The following is a 21,142-nucleotide window of genomic DNA, read 5'->3' as shown; positions in this document are numbered from 1 at the left end:
TTTTTTCGTTGTAATGACTTCTGATTTCCCGCCTTGCCTTCATTGTGTTGGTTAGAATTTTTTTTTTTTGTGGTCGGAGATTGAACCCTAGATCTTACATATATTATACGTTGTTCCTACCAACTGAGCTAAGCTCACGAGTACATTTTCTTTTTGGTTCAATACATTTCCTCTTGTTTTATATAAAAATAAAAATTGAGTGAACAAAAGTTGATGTATCTAATTTTTAAAAATTAAAATAAAATAGATTTATTTAGTTCAAAATTTGAACTAGATGCATCAACTTTTATCGATCTAATATTTAACATATGTCTACATTTAACATGTGTCGAATATAAACAAATGGAACAACCAAACATAAACAAAGAAAGGAAGATATTTACATGAAAACCAAAGCAATAGAAATAAAAATTAAAAATATAAAATAATTATTCAAATATCATTTCTCAATATATAAACAGAGACAGTACGAATCATTTGTTTTAATATCACGTAGAGTATATTAAACTGATCATGTTGTGGGGATGTGTATTTTTTTTCATTGAGTAGTGGATCTTCGTTACAGAGCTAAACTATCAAATACTTCAAATAAATTTCTACTCTTTTTGATTATTAGCGATTAGTTACATTTTACCTTTTCAGAAAATCATTAATCTCTATTCTTACTTCTTAAAAGGATGAGTCCTTTTGTTATAGTTTTTTTTTTTTTTTTTTTTTAAATAGATTTTTATAGTGTAATATCTTTTTGCTATAATTTTTTTAACAAATAATTTTTTAAAGGAAACTTCAAATGAAATATTTAGTATATCATTTGAATAGCTTATCTTAGATGAGAGGGAAAATTGGGTAAGTAATTTTACATTTTCATAACATTGTCTTTTTTTTTGGTACATAAAAGAGGGTTCATAACATTGTCTTTATCTCTTTTTTAACAAGGAAATACATATAGTTTAGTAAAATAGAAGATTTGACATTAAAAACGAGTATATGCAAAAAGTTCGAGATCCATTCAAACCATGACGAACAAATTAAAAATACTAATATTTGACATTAAAAATAAAAATCAAAAGATCAGTCAAAGAAATTAAAAAAGATAATGTATACCCGTAGGAAATCTTAATTTATTTAAGCTATAATAATTGTCGATGGTTTTGTTTCCATGAACTTATCTCAGTTGATATGAACATTACATAATAGAGTTAGCTAATAAATGCATTTAAGGCACTGGTTAAGAAGTTAAATATATACAAGAGTTAGGGTTCGAATCGTGCACACCCCACCTTAAAATATGAATTTCTAACCATTACACAATTACTTGACCTAAAATAAGTAAACGTTAGAAGATGAAATTGATTTTCTTCAAGAGTGGTTACATTATTGATGTTTCACTTATTAGTACAGACAATTAATAAATCGATCGAATACGAATTTCAATACTCCCACATGAAATAATATCTCAATGAGTGTAAGTGGATACGGATCTTCTTAATTAATTGTATTTCTTATATAACATATCCCTTAACTGAACATTACAACTATAAAATAGTCATGTTTGGGGAATTAAACCTTCAAAAATATATTCTCAGGTTTCTTCTTTTATACTTTTCTGTCTACCCCTTCTACTACATGGTATCCCAACTGACGTATAGTGTGTTCCTAAATGGTTGGCATGAATATTCCAAATTATACCAAGACATGATTTGAATAGCATTTGTTTTAAAAATAAAATCTATGGGAGGGATTATGATGAGACCTAAAAGAAGCTATAATAATAGAGAGGAAATGAAGGAATTTTTTTAATTTTATGTTTTTAATTTCAAGAGTGATAAAACGGTTTAATATGTTCTATTTTTACACCGAATAAAAATACCAACATCAACAATCAATAATCATGAGTTTTAACTGTAAAAAAACTGTAAAAATAGAACAAAACAAAATCATGAATTTTATAACAAAAAGAAAATGACACTAGCAACATAAACATGCATCTACACTAACGGCCGAATGACCAAATCAAACAAGATCTTGTCTATGCCTGAATCAATAAAAAAATATCAAGAAAATAATTAGTGCTCCAACAACTTCAAATTAGTATATGTTGAATTAAAGGTAACATAATCTCAAAATAATATATGTTTCTCCAACATATAAAACAATTTCACTAGCAAAATAAACTAAAAGATAACAAAGAAAGATTTATTTCAATATAACAAAGAGGGCAAACACACTCTGCCCCGTCACTATCACGTTTCTACAACGTATTAAACAAGAAAGGTCAACTTAAATTATCGAGCTCAAAACTATTCCGTTTAAACGAGCAGGTTAAACGGAACACAATTGACATATTTTGCCGCCTTTTATTTTAGATTGTGGCGCCTTCTTATCTTCTTCACCGACCTCATGTTTGTTTGATTTGTTTCATTGTTTCCAACATTTCTTTCCTTTATTTTTGTTTTGCTCAAAAGAACAGCACCAACAAAGCTTGATTTGAGGCTAGAATTTATGATCAGAAGTCCATTTGGTAAATTATTTGCTTCAATACTCAAATGGAAAATAATCCTAGAAAGGAGTAAAGCAAAATCATAGTATCACCTAAACCACTCTCTTCTAGAAATAAAATAAGTCTATTCTCTATGTCCCTAAAGTTTAGTCCAACAAACAATTTCTTTTAATTAAAGCGCATCAAATAGGTCTTTGACCGATATACTTACACTTGGATAATCTCCAACCATGTCTAGCCACCAAGTGCTCTCACAAAAATACAAATATATTTACCAAAAGTAGTAAACATAATTGCCAAGCAAACTCAAATTTGGAAAATGAAGATTCTCAACCCTTAAAGCGCACAACTTTTAGAGTGAAAACAACAAACCACTATCTTAATTAATTATAAATAATCACATGCCTCCATGTTACCAACTACAACCTCTCTTCATTATCATAAGCAAAAGTCAACATTTTAATCCATTTAATAAATAATGTATATGATCTATATTGTATATCATTTATCAATGAATTTAAAAAATATATTTTTATTTATAATAATAATTGGAAGGTGTACTTCGTATTTGCATCAATTGGGAGGCCCGTATAATATTTTATTTTATTTTTTCAAAAGGGAGGTCTAGATTTTTTTTTTTTAAAGAAGGAGGCCTATATATGTAAAAGTTATAGAACACAAATTTATCTTTAATTAAGAAAATATGCTGCCGTTGATAAGAAGAACCATAGAATCCTCATTGTTCACCAACATAAAAGACTATTTCGGAGTTTTACCATCAATTAATAAATTCTTTAAAAAAAAATATCAATTAATAAATTAATTCAAAATATCTTGAAATTAATATTTATTGTCCATTGATTACCCACATAATTCTTCCCTAATGACAAGGTTACTGCATACTCCCTCCGGTTCTATATATAAGAAACAATTTATTTTTTTGATTCATTGAATAGTTGATGTATTTGGTCTATTTTTAGACTAGGTACATCAATTATTGAATGAATCTAAAAAATTAACTTTTTCTTATAAATAGGACCGAAGGTAATATTTATTTGCATCCTCTTATTTTTCTACTTTTATGTATTTTCTTTGTATTTAAATACAAGACCTCTTAAAACATTTCTTTTACCTTTTCATAGGGTAATTTTCAAATTTTATATTGGACTAATTATTTTTAATTAAAATATCAATAATTATTTTACATAATTTTTTTTGTAACCAACTATAAATCTTTATTATTTTTTGGTCAAGTAGCCCAGCGACTAAAGAAATCCACATTAAATTGAATACGTTCGAATTCTAGACTCTGCATATATTTTGCATTATCGCTTACCAAGTGAGCCAAACTCACAGGGATTAAATCTTTATTATATATATATATATATATATATATATATATATATATATATATATATATATATATATACTCCCTCCGTCCTAAAATATAAGCAAAAAATTATCATATTCTTTGTCTCAAAATATAAGCGAAAAAGATCAACTTTTATGCTATTATTATGTTTTTTCAAACAAATCATCTTTTCCAATGTAAAATTAAATGCAAATTGCATTCAATGTGTTCTCCTTTTTATTTTCTCCATAATTTTTAACCAATGAGAATTATTTTTACATCTTTCCATGAAACTTATTTCAAGGAGTACACAAAAAATTATACCTCAACTCACTAAGTGTTAGTTTTCTTAATAAGTGTGAATTAGTGTTTTTTACTTATAAATTAGGACGGAGAGAGTATGTTTTTGGTAGAACGAGATTATCCTATATACATTTTTTTTTTGGAGCTTCTACGGTGCAGTCAAGAAATTGACTTTTTTGAAAAAGTTAATTTTGATTTTAATGTTTGATTCATTTTTAAATTGTTGATTACTGATTAATAATCAATACTAATTCATCTAGTAATGCTTGCAACATGTTGGACTTACATGTACTATTTTATCGTTGAAATCTTTAACAAGCAAACAAAGTTGATGATATTATGTGATAGTCTTAAGTGTTACACTTTGTGGGGTGTTACGCTTATAATAAGGTATGATAAAATTATATTAAGTGTAATCTTGTTAATATGATGAATTGATGATACATTGATACTCTAATGACTGAATTTTTGATGTCATTGTATAAACGGTGGGGTATTACTCATTACATTTTGTATGTTATAGTGTTAACTTCACCAAAAAAATCATTTTTATGATTTCACCATAGAATTTTCCTTTTTTTTATTATGGTGCCCTATATACTTAGTGGCGGATATAATGGTCACGCATGAAGCGGTAGTTCAGATTTTATAACTTTGGAACTTTGATAAGTCCCCAAGTGTTTCCTTGTTCTAAGGATTGTCTACTTTGACTCAAATGGTTTTGATGTGATCATTCACAGCTCACTAGGAATTTCTTTTGGGTCCTACTATCTACTAGTATTGTCCATTTTATTTCAATTGCTTGCATTATCATCAACAAGATGCATATAATTCAACAAAAAAATCAACAAGGTGCATATGCATGCCCACTTCTATGGTACATGCATTGTGATTGTGGCATGGCATGAATTTGTCCTCATCGATCGTCTGATTAACACAGTACACTCATAAAAAATAAAGGATTAATTCTTTTTACTGTTTTTTAAAAAAGAAACCGAATCAAACTAGCCGGTTTAGATCAGTTTGGTTGATCGTTTGTTTGAAAATACAATTAAAAAAAAAATCTATATTTTTACAAATTTGTATTTCTATATACAACATACTCAAATATTTCATGGAAATTTGTTTTTCATATTCTTCAAACAACTTTGTATAACAAACATGAGAAAACTAACCAAGAGATGAACGATCCCAACAACGGTGAGCTTGTATATTAATTTACACAATCAAGCACTTTCTTCATGTAACTAACCCTCTCCTTTGGTACTATAATTTATTGCAAAGAGACCCCTCAATCAAGCAAATCACATGGCATGTTCCACAAGTCATCTAATCAAACGGCCAAGATCAAATCTTAAAATATCACAAGGAAGCATAAATCGTTCGATATGTCCCATATCCAACTTATTATGGTGCTGGCTTCTGTTGGGGGTTTTGGGAGGAGACAACTTTTGTCCCCACAATTGTTTCTCATGTGACCGACCATTTCCTCTTACTTGACCTGTCTTTGCTCCCACTAAGTCTTTTTCCATTCACTTTGTGTGTATGTTTAATGTTTATATATATAACATAACCAAACCCTTATTTTCTTACATCTTAAGAAAAAAATATTCATTGATCCTTCATCAAATATTCCAACCCTAAGAAGAAGAGAAAAAAAAAACTATTGCCACAAAACAAGAGTTAAAATGGCAAGAGAAGGTTTTGGACTTGAAATAACCGAGCTAAGGTTGGGTTTGCCATGTGGTGAGCCACAAAAGAATGAGAAGAAGAGGATGTTCTCCGAGATTGACGGTGGCGAGGAAGAAAATGGAGGTTCCGGTGACCAGAAAATCGAGAAGAAGAATCAAGTTGTGGGATGGCCTCCGGTGTGTTCGTACCGGAAGAAGAATATGAATGAAGGTTCAAAAATGTACATGAAGGTTAGCATGGATGGAGCTCCTTACTTGCGTAAGATTGATCTTGGTTTGCATAAGGGATACTTGGAGTTAGCTTTGGCTTTGGAGAAGCTCTTTGGTTGTTGTGGAATTGGTGAGTTACATTTTTTTTCTTCTTCTTGTATTTCATTTTCAAGTCTTATTATTTGTGGCACGATTTTTGGATATGCATGCAAAATATTTAGGGCACAAGATATATTATTAAGCAAAATATATATAACATCAAATTGTATTTTTTCTTTTTGTTGTTGAAGAGATATATAGGCAAATGTTAGTGAATTTAGTGGTCCCAAAACCTCTTTCTTAAAACTCCTTCAAATTGTATACTATATATGTAGTGTGCGGTTCTTAGAGTCCTCTAAATTCTAGTATAGATGCAAGGTTTTAAATCGATGTCAAGTTGTATTTCTTGATATTGCGAAAAATTACAATTAAATTCAAACAACCATCATCATTATAGTTGCGATTATTGCGTGAATATATCAAAAAATTGATTGTGCTTGTGCGTTCAAATTCATGGTCGCATATTGTTTATTTTTTAAACTTTGCTAGTTTGTATTGTATTTGCATATATAATTTCAACTTTTCAACATAGATAACTTTTTGTTCATATAGAAGTTTATTTGTTGATCTTTAATGATGAATATTAGTTTCTATTTAATGAGTTTGTATGTAATTCTAGAAACTATCTCAAACAATGAGAATGTTCAAAACACATTTATACATATAACAATTTAGAGACCTAATCAACGAAATTGTTCACAAGACATTTATACATGAAAATGTTCAATATCCACCCTCAAAGTCCTTGGGTCCAATTACAGTATTGCAATCTTTAACTAACTCTATACCATGTTAAATGAGTTTGGATCTAGTCATAAAAACTAGCTCAAAAGCGAGTGTATTCAAACACCTCAAAAAATATACATCCAGAAGTCCAAGAACCTTAGCAATATATGTGACTCCAATATACCTTCAGTAACATTCAACCTTGACTTTCCAAAATAAACATTTGCACACATAGTGGCTAGCTAGTTACTCTCTCCGTCTCATACTACATCTTTTAAGGTTTTGCATAATTTTTTAGAGAAATTTGTTTAGCATACTAATTTTTATGATAAAATTAAATTTAGAGACTAAAACACCTCTAATACTAAAATAGTTAGTGAAATAGTTAAATGAATTGAGATCCAATAAATAAGATAATTGATGGAAAAAGGTAAAATACTAAAGTGCATCCAATATGAATTTTTAAAAACGGTTCTAATGGAGCCCCTTGCCATTTTTAATAAGTTTTAATAAAATATTACATATATTCCTTTTTTTAATTATTATAAAATTCATTTTTTTTATTAAAAGCAGTAAGAATTTGAACTTTTTAGCAAGTCCATTTCTTTTATATTCTAAACAAACAAATAAAATGAAACACATGAATTAATTAATTTCTTATATAAACTCGACAAACCATAAAAACATGATATGATGCTTTATATATGTTAGTTAAGGTATTGATCCCAGGTAGATATTATAGTGCAACATAAGGATCATGAAGAATCTTTAATTTTTTATAAAGGTCCTAGAAAAAGGGTAAAGTGGGAGACCAAGTAGAATGTATAACAATAATTAGACATTCTCCTCATTATGTGATGGTGGCGTGCTGCTAGTGTACGTATAAAGTTCATCACTGCCTCTTAATGACATATAATTAAGCACAAGATTTATGCTACATAAAATTTAATTAATCATAACACTTGATTATACCCTTTAAAAAAAACTTGATTATAATCGGTTGAATGAAAAGAAGTAACTTTATTCAAAAGAAAAAAGGAAGATGGAACCAAACCCCACAAAAGGGCAAATAATAATAATAATAATAGGACTACTAGTATTTGAAATTAAAACAAGAAAAAATGTTAAAATGTGCTCTTAGGGCACATCTTAGTATACTAAAAGTAGAAACTATGAGTGTTTGTGAGTTTAACTCAGTCGGTAGAGACAATGCATAGTATATGCAGAGGTCAGGGTTTGAATCCCAAACAGCTCACTTCTTCATATTTAAAATGTGTGAGCTTCAACCACTAAACTACTTGACAAAAAAAAGTAGAGTTTCAGCCATTAAACTACTTGACAAAAAGTAGAAACTATGTACCGTAAATTCAAGTCAATATATTTCTTGATTTTTATTTTCTTTTTCAATAAATATTTGTTCTTTGTGAAACCCTAATATGTGTCTTTAGCATATGGCCCTAAAATTAATACTTTTGTTGACTAATTAAAATTTGTTGACAGAGGAAGCGTTGAAGGATGCAGACAATTGTGAACACGTTCCCATTTATGAGGACAAAGATGGTGACTGGATGCTGGTTGGAGATGTCCCTTGGGAGTAAGTCCTTCTGGCCCATTTCTTAACTCATTCTATTTTACAATTATTATTAAATTTATATAATGCTTTCTATTATTACATATGGAGAAAAATATATCTGTCTGTCATTTCTATAAAAAAAAAAGGTTAAATTATAGACAAAATTAGAGACAATTTATTTGTTGGGATCCTTTCTTGTAGACAAGATTAATCGAGTAATCGTGTAAAATACGAGTCAAGTAAACGATAAATACTTGTGAGCTAAGTCACCTATTACTACTAAATTTGATTTGATTTGATGCATAAGTGTTATGGAAATTTCGTTTACTTGACTAGTTACATCGATATAAATAAATTGTACTAACAAAAAAAGAGAGTTACTTCTATAAAAATTTATGTAGGAAAGTGAAAATCAAATTCTTTTTTGGAATACAAAATTTTATGTACACACACATTGGACCCCAAGTAACCGACATGCGTGAACCCCTCTTTATAATATGTTGAACCCATCAATTAGGAAGGAGAAATAATCAAAAGTCATGGCCTACCATGGAAAAGGCAAAGCCATTATTGTGTTAGATGGAAACATCGAAATAAAGTGGGGAAAAAGCTTGCAATTCCTATAATGACATGTCCATGAAATATAGGAACTTTTTCTAAAAAAAGATTAATTAAAAAGATAAGTAAATTTTGGTAAATAAATAAGTCTCCATACGTTCTAAAATTTTGGTGTTTAAGGTTTTTATATATAGATGGAAAATTTTATATAAGTTATATATGCTTGTACTAAATACCTTAATTTTTATTGTTAATTAATCATTTTACAAATTCACGTTTTTTTTATTGTATATAGTAATATATTTCACTATCAACTAGTATCTCATAAAAAATAAATTATATTTAGTATATCTAAGAATATCGTCGAAAAAACGTTAATTATATTTTGGAGTCCTAAAATTTATAGATTTAAATTAAAAAAACTACTTTAAAGTGGAGGGAGTAAATCGAAACTATATTGTAGTGATTAATTTTAACTAATTAAATTTGTGATGTAAAAAAAACAGGATGTTTATTGAATCATGCAAGAGGCTGAGGATTATGAAGAGATCAGATGCAAAGGGTTTTGGTTTGCAACCAAAAGGATCTTTAAAGAGATTCATATAGAAGGCTTTGGCAAAGTGTATGTTATGCTTCTAAACAATTATTGTCGTGATGCATGTTTGAAGATCAACAATTTGAATTTATGTTGTCTTTTTAATATATTTTTAGGAATTAAGCATTCCTTTATACTATAGTTTGATATATGAAATATGAATCTAGGCTTTGATCATTCTGTTTTAATTTTTTATTTATGAAAGATATATAGGACTCATTTTTATTAAGTATTTAAATTACATGCATTGTAAGAGACGTCCATGAGTGAATTCCTTTGATTGAAGAGAAGTAGTTTTTGTTGGAAAAGTACATGTATAGAAATAGCTCAAAACTTTTCACCAATAGTTTTTTATTTTTTATTTTTATTTTATAGACGAAATGACAAAACCATTATAAACTCACACACATAAGTGGAGGTGCCGGAGTTCGAACCCCGGTCATGACATCCAGCCTAATAATTTCGGCATTTTGACAGTTGAGCTAGGATTTCTGGATTTTCACCAATAGTTTAATATCTCAAAATTATGTTTATACCTCATCCGTTCAAAATACATGTCGCAGTCAACCACATCACACATGCCAATGCACAATATTTGGTATTTTGAATATATATATATATCGAGACAAATCAAATAATATTTTACATGCTAATATTTGTATTTATATATTAGTTAAAAAGTATGGTCAAAGTAAGTCATGTGAATAGTACACATTGTATAATTACGACATGTATTTTGAAACAGAGGGGATAATTAATAATGATATTCTGATTCAGTAAATGATATTGTCAAATCAAAATGTCCATAAAAAGTATAGGTAAGGGTTGAATGTGATACAATATTGGAACTATGTGATATAAACATAATTTTGGAGGTTATACCGACAGGGTGTTGCTAACTTGTATCATAACAACACATGTTAGAAAATTCAAAAATGGAAATTCAATATTGAAAAAAGCATTTTTTATTTTATTTTGTAGAATTTGAATACATGATTTTTGAGACATAATTACTACTTCCTTTGTCCTTAATTTTAAGATAAAAGATTATTTACAAATTTTTCGATGCATTTATTACTCTTTTTTAAATATTACCTCCGTTCCTTTTTAATTGTCATATTTTTACATTTTACATAAATCATAACAATCAATAAATGTTATTACTTTTGATACAATGATTTATCTCTTTCCAATAATAGTTTCATTCATTTAATATCTTATTTCATATATTTCTCTCTATAATAAATTACTAAGGGTAATATCGGTAAAATAACATTTAATATTACATTAAACTTTGAAAGTGACAATTAAATATAAACATTTTAAAAAAAAAAAACAGAGACCCTTAAAAAAAAAACAGAGGAGGGAGTACCCCTTATTAATACTATTAATGTATCTTGTAATATGAAAAGTCAACATTAAATATGTATATACACAAAGGGTAATTTGCTAATAGTCACATACATTTGTGGCAAATTTATTGCTTCAACAATTTTTCTTAATACCTATTATTTTTGTAAAATTAATCATATAAAACGGGAAGGAGGGAGTATATGTAGTTCCTTAACATATGTTAACATTCCCCATGGTTAAAACAAGGTGAGATCCCCGTGAGCTTAACTCAGTTGGTAGGGATATTGCATATTATATGCAGGGGCCGAGGTTCGAACCCCGGACACCCCACTTCTCCACAATTAAATTGTGTGAGCTCTAGCCACTAGGCTACTTGACCAAAAAAAAAAAAAACAAGGTGAGGTCTACGTTACCCTCTCATAATATAAACCAATCAAAATGTAATATACATAGGTAACATTAAATGTCAAATAAATGAGTAAATTTTTTCTAAAAATAAAAGAGTTAATCTTAATCATAAGGTAACTTTTAATACTTTTTTTTTTTTTGAAACAACAAATGATTTAATTTTTTTTTTTTTTATATTAAGGTGTTCAATCTTAATTAATTTACACTAAAAGACTTATAACAAATAAAATTTTACATCAAATTTCTTTCATCTGGATGTCCTTAAATTCATCATTTACATTCATAAAATTTCTTCCATTTCAGAACCCCGAACGTGAGAACAAAAACATCTCCTTCTTTCAAATTTCTTCTTCTTTATTCTTCCATATTGATCAATTTTTGTTTCTTTTTCATTCTTCTTCCCATTTTGATTGTTCAATTTTGTCGTTCCAAATTGCCGCAATTTCCAATTATCGTGAGAATTGTCGTTGTTTCTAGAACCGCGTCAGGTATCGTGACTTATTTTTTTTTATTTAAGCAGTCAACTTAATAAAATCTGTTAACACGCATAGACCTGTCTCACTATCAGCAAAAGCCTTTAAGTCCAAATAAAAGAACAAAAGCCTCATCACATAACCATTTCAGCAGCAACCAAAAAATGCTAGCAAACTCCCACAACATCACAGCGGCAACACCTGCTAGTAGCCCTCAAAGTACAACGGATGATTTACTCAATTGTTATAATTAACTACCTCACAACCAATAAAAATCAAATCAAAAAGAAAAATCAAGTCATCATACCTGATGTTGTACTGGAAACAACGACAATTCTCATGATATTTGAAATCATGACGATTCTCACGAAAATTGAAAAATGTGGCAGTTGGGAACGACAAAATTGAACAATCAAAATGGGAGGAATAAATTTTATGAATATAACTGATAAATTTAAGGACATTCAGGTGAAAGAAATTTGATGTGAAATTTTAATTGTTCTGTCAGTCCTGTCGTATAAATTAATTAAGATTGAACACCTAAATATAAGTAAGGCAATATTACATTATGGGTCCTTTATCTTGTTTATTTGTAACACTTTGGTCCTTTGTCTTTATTTTTTCCCGTTTAGGTCCTTTATCTCTCTTAAAAGCACATGCACATCTTTTTTCGTATTTTTTTTAATTAAAAAATACATAATTTTATTTTTAAAAATATATTTTTATTAAAACTGAAAAAAAATCTAAAAATATGATGATGTTCATCATCTTCTTTAAATAAAAAAAAAATTCTACTAAAATATACCTCCAAATATCGTGAATTAATGTTATATTCACCTCAAATCTTATTTTAAACACAAAAATCAAAACTTTAATTTCACAAATGTTGCAAGGCGGACGCTGGAGGCTTAGTCACTGGCGGAAGGGTTAGGCTTTACGAAAGTTAAGATTGTTCTGGAAACAACAAAATTGATGTGCAAAACTGCTATCAATTTTGGGGTTATTTTTATGTCAGGCTTGAATATTGAGTTAGAAAATAATAATAATAATATACAACGTGACAATTTATATAACTAAATTTTTTTTGTGATGAAACTAAATCTCTTTCTCTATAGGGGTTTGATTTTTGTGTTTAAAAGAAGATTTGAGGTGAATATAACATTAATTCATGATATTTGGAGATATATTTGTGTAGAAATTTTTTTGATTCAATGAAGATGAAGATTCAAAGGAAGAAGATAAAGATGATGAACATCTTCATCATATTTCTGGATTTGTTTCATTTTTAATAAAAAGATATTTTAAAAATAAAATTATGTATTTTTTTAATATAAAAAAAAGAGAAAAAGGATGTATATGTGCTTTTATAAGAGATAAAGGACCTAAGCGGAAAAAAATAAAGATAAAGGACCCAAGTGTAACAAATAAATAAGATAAAAGATCTCTAATGTAATCATGTCTATAATTAAATAAAAATTAAAAGTATTAAAAGTTTCCTTATGATTATAATTGATTCTTTTTTTAGAAAAAAATTGACTCATTTATGACATTTAATGTTGGCAATGTATATTATATTTTGATTGGTTGATATCATGAGAGGGTAAAATATCATATAAATAAGAGAGGGTAAGCTAGAAAAAACCTTAAAACAATTATGTTATTTGTACGCAATATTTTAGAGAAAAATACAACACCATCGTATTTATACATTTTTTTCTTTTTCTTTTTCTTTTCATCTCTCTCTCTCTCTCGCCCCCCCCCCCCCCCCCCCATCGCCCACTATCCTCGTCTCTCTTCTCTAACACACTTTCTCTTTCATGATCATCACCCTTCCCCCTCTCTTGCCTTCGTCTCTCTACCCATTGTACCCTCCATTCACGTTTGTCACCGCCTCAATCACCGACCACCACCACTATCGTCTTCATCTTTTCTCTACCATACATTTTGTCTGTCGACACCTTCATTCAACGTTAGCCACTACCATAGTCATTTGTTCATATATGAGAAGTGGATGAAGAAAATGCTTTCAATGTAAAGTATTTATTCAAAAAATTATGTTCAAATAACATTTTTGTAGTTAAAAACCAAAATTACATTACAATATGCATATGGGTTGTGGCCCAACATGACACTAGTTTAGCTTGCAAAAATACATCTGTATAAACTTTAGAGTCTTAAACATGTTATTTGATTTTCATAATCTGGACGAACTGGGTACCTAGAAAATTCAACAACACCATAATTCATCAACAACAACATAAACTACAAACATAAATGAAACATAAACAATATCATGGATCAATCAAACTAGTTTATTTATCGGGTTCAACCATGCACGTCGTAATTTCTTTAAGTGTCATATATCACCAAGGTAGCATCACATTCGATACGTCCCTTAAAACTATACTGACCAACTATAGAGAACATGATTTGCATATCATCATCATTTTAAAGTTGCATGTTGGTGAGTCAAACATACCCGTTTGAGCCAATAGATGGGCAGAACGAGAAAATCCATAATACATGAAGTTCCAGTAGATACCAGACCATGTATGATATGTATTTGATCCATCAAGAGTAAATGCATCTGTATACCCTCGTCATCCATTCGTGAAATGACATTTTTACCCCTGTCTTCATCTTCTTCTCATAATAAAGACGAGTGTATTTTTGTCCATTCCTATGCCATTTTGCTAATTTGATAACTTGGCGGTGATTAAGTTGGTCAAATGACGAAATTTTAAATGATTAAACAATGCAAGGGTAAATTGCCAGGATTAGCGATTACAAGGACTAATTTTTAAATGACGCCTAATTGCAAGGACGAAACACATCATTAAGCCTTCTTTATTTGATTCTTTTTACATATATCTTCTATAATAGATGGATGGACCTTGCCCAACTACCTTAATTCACATAATCATGTCTTTCATTTGGTTTTGTACTACAAATCTTTTCTATCAGAAGAACCTTATATACCCATTACTGATGGTAGAATTGTATTTCACATGTTTTTGTCACCGTCATAATCTTGGTTCATGATGTTGCAGCTACTGTAGATTCAGATTCAAGTAAAGAAATGGATGACGAAGTTCAAAGCGCACTGGCACCGCCTGCTTATCCAACCTTTTCAGAAGAACCCAAGTTATGCAAAGTTGGTGTAGGACTTCCAGATGGATGCCTTACTCAGCGATACTTCTTATCCTCTCAACCAATTCAGGTAACAAATGTCGTCATTTTGATATCATAGGAGTATCCGATACGTATCCAACACCAGAGACACTTATTTCATCCTGGAGTACTATCAGATCTTCTTCATATGATATCAATGTTAAAGATAATGTTTTAAGATAAATTAAGAATCTAAATTATGAAAAACTAGTGTTCACGTTTTTTCGCCTTCTTTTTTTCTTCTTCGATCATCTTCAGGTAAATGTTGTGCATTTGAAGCTGAAATTGCAGAGTTTGATGAGATTTCTAGTAGCCTTCCATCGCTTTGCAATGAGTTAAAGCTCTGGTGGCAGCAAGCTCAACCACATTCTTATTTCTTTTTGCTTGTTCTTTTATGATTGATTTGAGCTGGTTGAGTTTGAGCCTCACCTCCCAAGCTCAGATTCAACATTTTTTCCAAGAAACAAACAAATAAGATAGTTTGTTACAAAAAATGTGAGAACTGATTGGAGATTCTAGTGGTTACTTACGAGGCTGATAACGTGAGATTCTTTTTTGTCTTGATTTATTTAAAAGTTTATTCAGAAGCAAGTAAAAGATGATCAAGAGTTGTTGAAATTGAACTTAGATACATGACAAACAATTCAAACTCAGACTCGACATTTTTTAAGAAACAAACCAGTTACGGAGAAAAATGTAAGAAGTGATTAGAGACTAGTTTTTTATTTTTTTTATTTTTTATAAAGTAGTTCTAGTCTATGGGCAACTGAATGAACCACCTTGAGTTCGAATGTGAGTTGGTTTAACTGCCCTAACTATATGGCAAGATATTTCGAGATATCAATGAACAAGACGTCCTTCTATTTATCGACAATATCTTCCGTTTTATTCAAACCGAATTCAAAGTATATTCTCTATTGGGCCGAATGCCTTTGAGAGAATAGGGATTACTTATTTGTACAACTTGATATTGTTTGTCTTAACATGCAAGCTGATTTTGACTTATCAAAAGTAAATAAAATTTGATTAATGATTGTTGAAGTCGAACTCAGATACCACAATAACAATTCAACCACTACAAGAGAAAACACTTTTTAAAGTCAATTAAAAATGAGTTCTCAATTATTCGTTTATTTGCATCGTGCAGATTCTCATGATGGATTTGTAATAATATACCAACATGATTTGCTATGGAGTTTCATAATAGGTGCTTTATTTTGCTGGTAATATCATTTTTTTTAAGAAGTCAAAATGATAGTACTATATCCAACGCACTTGTTTCTCTAAGTATAAGGTGTGCCAAGAAAACCTAGGCAAAAGTATAAACAATTACAACTATAATAAAAAAATTCAAAAGAACAAAAAGAAATATGAAAACATTCTAAACAACTGCTTTTATGCACATAAGTGGATTAAGCCTCCAAATAAGATAGTAAAAAAAGAACGTAGCATATTTCGATTTCAATAACAAAACTAAAGCCTCCCTAAAAACAATAACAAAACTTAAAGCTTAATGTTGTTAAGTAAATGTTGCTTATTTTACTCCTTTTGTTGAAAAAGTCGATTGTTTCTTTCTTTCCAAATGATCCAAACACAAGAGAGGCATAAAAGACACAAAAGTAATTTATAATTCTTTAATTTTTTGGTAATATCATTTGACAAACGTGTAAGTGGATAAATCTGTCCGATAGCTACATCTCTTCATCACTTGAGGGATATGTATATAGTGGTTTTAAGTGAATGAGTTTGGGAATACAGATGTTCACGGATATATTAGTATTTAACTCTTTTTATTTGATAAAAATCATATTCATGTCTTTCTCACACTCATATGAATATTCGCTAGACAGGTATTAATGAATATTAAGGTCTTTAAGATATTTGCAAATATCAATGTGTAAACTGTTTTTTTAGACAATAAAAATGCATTATTATAAAAAAATTGAAATTATGTAGAATTTATTACTTAAATTTTATTATTAATAATCGTGGTGCTAATGATCATTTAGCAATTCATGTGAGATCTGGACAATATCTCTTGAAGTTACAAAACCAAGCTCTTACCTCTGAACACCTCTTAAACTTTTTTTTCTTTTACAAAGACACATCTTAGACTTGTTCTTTCTATTTTGATAAGACAACAATATTATACAGCTCACTTTCAACAAATTGCTAACCAAACGAAAAATCATTAATTAAGAAATTCAATTATATTTTACTTCATGACGAGAAATTTTTATTTAAGTAATACAACAATTGTATAATTTTACTAATTTAATAACGGGTTTGGATTTCTACGAGTCCGAGTACTTATTTTATTTTGTTCTATTTGTGTTAATAATTTTGCTAAATCAAGTTAATTTCATCTGTATGTGCTTTTATTAATTTATGAGTGATTAAAATGTGGTTTATTTTTTCTATTTGTGTGCACGCATTAAGATGTTCGTCCCGTACCTGGCTGTGTGAATTTTATTTTGAAATATCATGCATGCATACAAAATTTTGGTCATGCTAAACTATATTTCTATCCCGGGCAATACCGGATAAATACACATACACCGGTAGTTATAAAAGCTTGAATGAATCTATTTTGGGATCGTGATTTGATAAATTTTTGTTATAAAAGCTTGTGAATACAAAACCCTGTAACGAATCGATTAGTAGGTTTACTCATTTATTCATTGAGAGTGTTCGCATAAAATCAATCATCGTGGTGGAAACAAACCCTAATTCCTCAATCGGGAATGATGTTATCTTCTTCAGAAAAAACATCGGTCTCTATCTTCCTCGAAATTGCTAGAGGCGCCACCGCTGCCACCGCTAAACACTTCCTTGAGTCTACAAGTTGGAATGTTGAGGAAGCTCTTGAGTGGTACTTGTCTGGAGATTATGATGATTCAATCATGTGTGGAGATGATGATGCACCCGAAACCGTAGCCGAACAAGAAGAACCAATTAAATTTAAAAAGGAAACAACAACAACGAGGAGGAGGAGTGTTTGTGAATCAGACCTAGGTGCCGCGGCCGCCTCTACAACAGTCGCTGAGACGGAGGACAATCTTGCTTCTCTCTATCGCCCTCCTACTCATCTAATGTTCAATGCTTCTTTTAAAAAGGTATAATCGTATTAGTTGCATATCATTATATCTTTATATCTTTCATCTAAGTTTAGGGTTTGTTTGTTTGGGTGCATGCATGCAGGCAAAATGTGCTGCTTCTATGCAGAACAAGTGGTTATTGGTCAATATACAATCTACTAAGGAATTCAACTCACTTATGCTTAATCGGGATACATGGACAAATGATGCTGTTTCTCAGATCATTACTACAAACTTCATATTCTTGCAAGTATATGATGATACAACTAAAGGCAAAAAACTATGCACTTATTACAAACTCAATTCAATTCCTGTTGTGCTTATTATTCATCCCATCACTGGCCAAAACATGCACTCTTGGGAAGGACTAGTTCAACCTCAAACTTTATTAGAAGTATGTATCAATCAAACATTCACTATTCACACATAAATCTTGGTTGGCCTCTCTTGTTTTTTAATAATATTTCTTACTGCTAAACTTTGTTTTAGGGTCTGCTGACATTCCTTGATGCTACTCCTAAGGATCACCACAATACCTTGTCTCACAAGTCTCCTCCTGGAACTTCTACCCCACCAGATACTGAAGGTTTGTTAACGTTTCTTTATCATCCCGTTCACTTATTTGCTTCGTTTTATGTATATCTTCTATTTAATCTGCATATAATTATCATGTCTTTCATTTGGTTTTGTACTGCAAATGTTTTCTATCTAAGAGAACCTTAACCCCATTACTGATGGTAGAATTGTATTTCTTATGTTTTTGTCACCATCATAATCTTGGTTCATGATGTTACAGCTACTTTAGATTCAGATTCAAGTGAAGAGGAGGATGACCAAGTTCAAAGAGCGCTGGCACCGCCTGCTTATCCAAACTTTTTCGAGGAACACAAGTAATTATGCAAAGTTGGTGTTCGACTTCCGGATGGACGCCTTGCTCAGCGATACTTCTTATCCTCTCATCCTATTCAGGTAACAAATGTTGTTCCATAGGATTTCAAGGAGAGAATTAAAAAATATCTCGTAGCATATGTTTGAAAACTTAAATTATTTTGGATACTTGTTGGATATACATCCGAGTGTATCATAGGAGTATCCGATACGTATCCAACATAGACACTTATCTCATCTAGGAGTATCTGTATTTTTATTACCAGTTTATTTGTCTGTTTTGAAGCTGCTATGGTCATTCATTGCTGTTCAGCTGAAGGAAGATGAGACAAAGCCATTTAAATTAACTCATGAAATTCATGGAGCATCTAAAAACCTGGACTATAGAAGTAATGCAACATTTGAGGAATCAGGCCTTGCAGGCTCTATGATTTCAGTGACATGGGACTGAATTCATAGAATTTGGGATTGGTAATATATGGACCATGGGAAAGAGGCTGGTTTATGCTGAAAGAAAAAGAGAAATTTTATTCAAACTGTGTATAAACTATGAATCTAGATTATGAAAAACTAGCGTTCAGACAAATTGCCCGTTTCACGTCTTTTTGAAGGAACCTTCACGTTTTTTTACTGCACTTTTGAATCTAAATTATTAAGGAAACCTTCATCCATTTTATACAGTCAGCTACCTCGAGGGTTAAAAACCAAATCTACTTTCAAAGGGGAATCTCTAATTTTTTTTTTAGGGAGGTAAACCAAATTTCACCCAACAAATGACGGTGGATGAAACCCTATTAACACTCGATTGATTTTATGATAATGATATAAATATTAGATTTTTTCTATTCACACCCTATATATTTCTAGTTACACCCAGTTTTTTTTAAAAGTTTTTGATAATACCAAAATTGTCTTTTTATATAAATTTTTTTAAAATCTTGATTTCATTCATTGTCACTCTAAAATTCCACTCTCTTTCACCCACCAACGATCAAACAATCCTGATGTTCAATTAATCTCTATGGAAGATTAAAGAGTGTGAATCAAAACATCTTTCATTCATACTTGATTGCATATAAATAAGTGAATTTTTTCTTCTTTTTCAATAACGCTGGTTTCAATTTTCTTCTTTTTGTTCAACTGCGTTGTACGACAGTTTCAGTTTTACATTGTTGAGGTTAACTTAAATTCAGTTTAAGTAGGTTCATGTAAACTTAGTTTACATAATCTATTTAAACTTAGTTTACATAAACTACTTAAACTGAGTTTACATAATCTATTTAAACTTAGTTTACATAAACTACTTAAACTGAGTTTAAGTATATACATTTAAACTCAGTTTACATGACCTACTTAAACTAAGTTTACATGTACATACTTAAACTGATATTACGTATAATCATTGAATAAGGTTGAACTTTTAGATGTACACTTAAACTGAGTTTACATGACCTACTTAAACTGAGTTTAAGTATGTATACTTAAACTGAGTTTACATTAGCTACTTAAACTAAATTTACATGATCTACTTAAACTGAGTTTAAGTATGTACACTTAAACAACTTAGTTTACATGACCTTAAAATAAGTTTACATGTACATACTTAAACTGAGATTACGTAGAATCATTGAACAAGGTTGAACTTTTAAATGTACACTTAAACTCGGTTTACATGACCTACTTAAACTGAGTTTAAGTATGTACACTTAAACTCAGTTTACATGACCTATTGAAACTAAGTTTACATGACCTACTTAAACTGAAGAGGGATTTTAGGGTGTAACCAAGAAAAAAGGAAGATGCTTTTTGAAAATTAAATTTTATGGAAGGGTAATTTTGTCATTTTAGGATGCAATCAGGATTTAACAGGGTTTAATTAGAAAAACTCAAATATTAATGATGTTTTTACTTATTCACTCATTTTAGTGGTAGAAAATTCAATATATATCCAAGGGAGTTAATTTTCAAGTCTGATGCAGATATTATCATCCTGGAAACTCATGATATCATTAAAAAATTTAACCATATAATATAAAAGAACATAAATTAATTTATTTTTTGGTGGCTTAAATTAATTAATTTATTATACCTCACGGTCAAACTCCAAATTATCGGAGCCTTTCTCATAAAAATAGGGTTTACATG

General features: G+C 29.8%; 1 protein-coding gene and 1 pseudogene across 1 annotated transcript; both read left to right on the top strand.

Annotated features, from left to right (window-relative positions):
* Window positions 1–5,627: 5,627 nt before the first annotated feature.
* LOC25491379 (auxin-induced protein IAA6) lies at window positions 5,628–9,917 on the top strand. The gene is made up of 3 exons (XM_013599279.3): window positions 5,628–6,185; window positions 8,381–8,474; window positions 9,518–9,917. Exons 1-3 carry the CDS (start codon window positions 5,843–5,845, stop codon window positions 9,615–9,617), a joined length of 537 nt encoding a protein of 178 aa, XP_013454733.1. The 5' UTR covers window positions 5,628–5,842; the 3' UTR covers window positions 9,618–9,917.
* Window positions 9,918–17,758: 7,841 nt separating this feature from the next.
* On the top strand, window positions 17,759–19,448 carry LOC25491378 (plant UBX domain-containing protein 7-like; annotated as a pseudogene).
* Window positions 19,449–21,142: the final 1,694 nt, after the last annotated feature.

This window comes from Medicago truncatula, chromosome 4 (assembly GCF_003473485.1).
Source record: "Medicago truncatula cultivar Jemalong A17 chromosome 4, MtrunA17r5.0-ANR, whole genome shotgun sequence".
In the NCBI taxonomy this organism is placed as follows: domain Eukaryota; kingdom Viridiplantae; phylum Streptophyta; class Magnoliopsida; order Fabales; family Fabaceae; genus Medicago; species Medicago truncatula.
The sequence above is the reverse complement of the archived record's forward strand: the minus strand, read 5'-3'. Positions and strand labels throughout refer to the sequence as shown.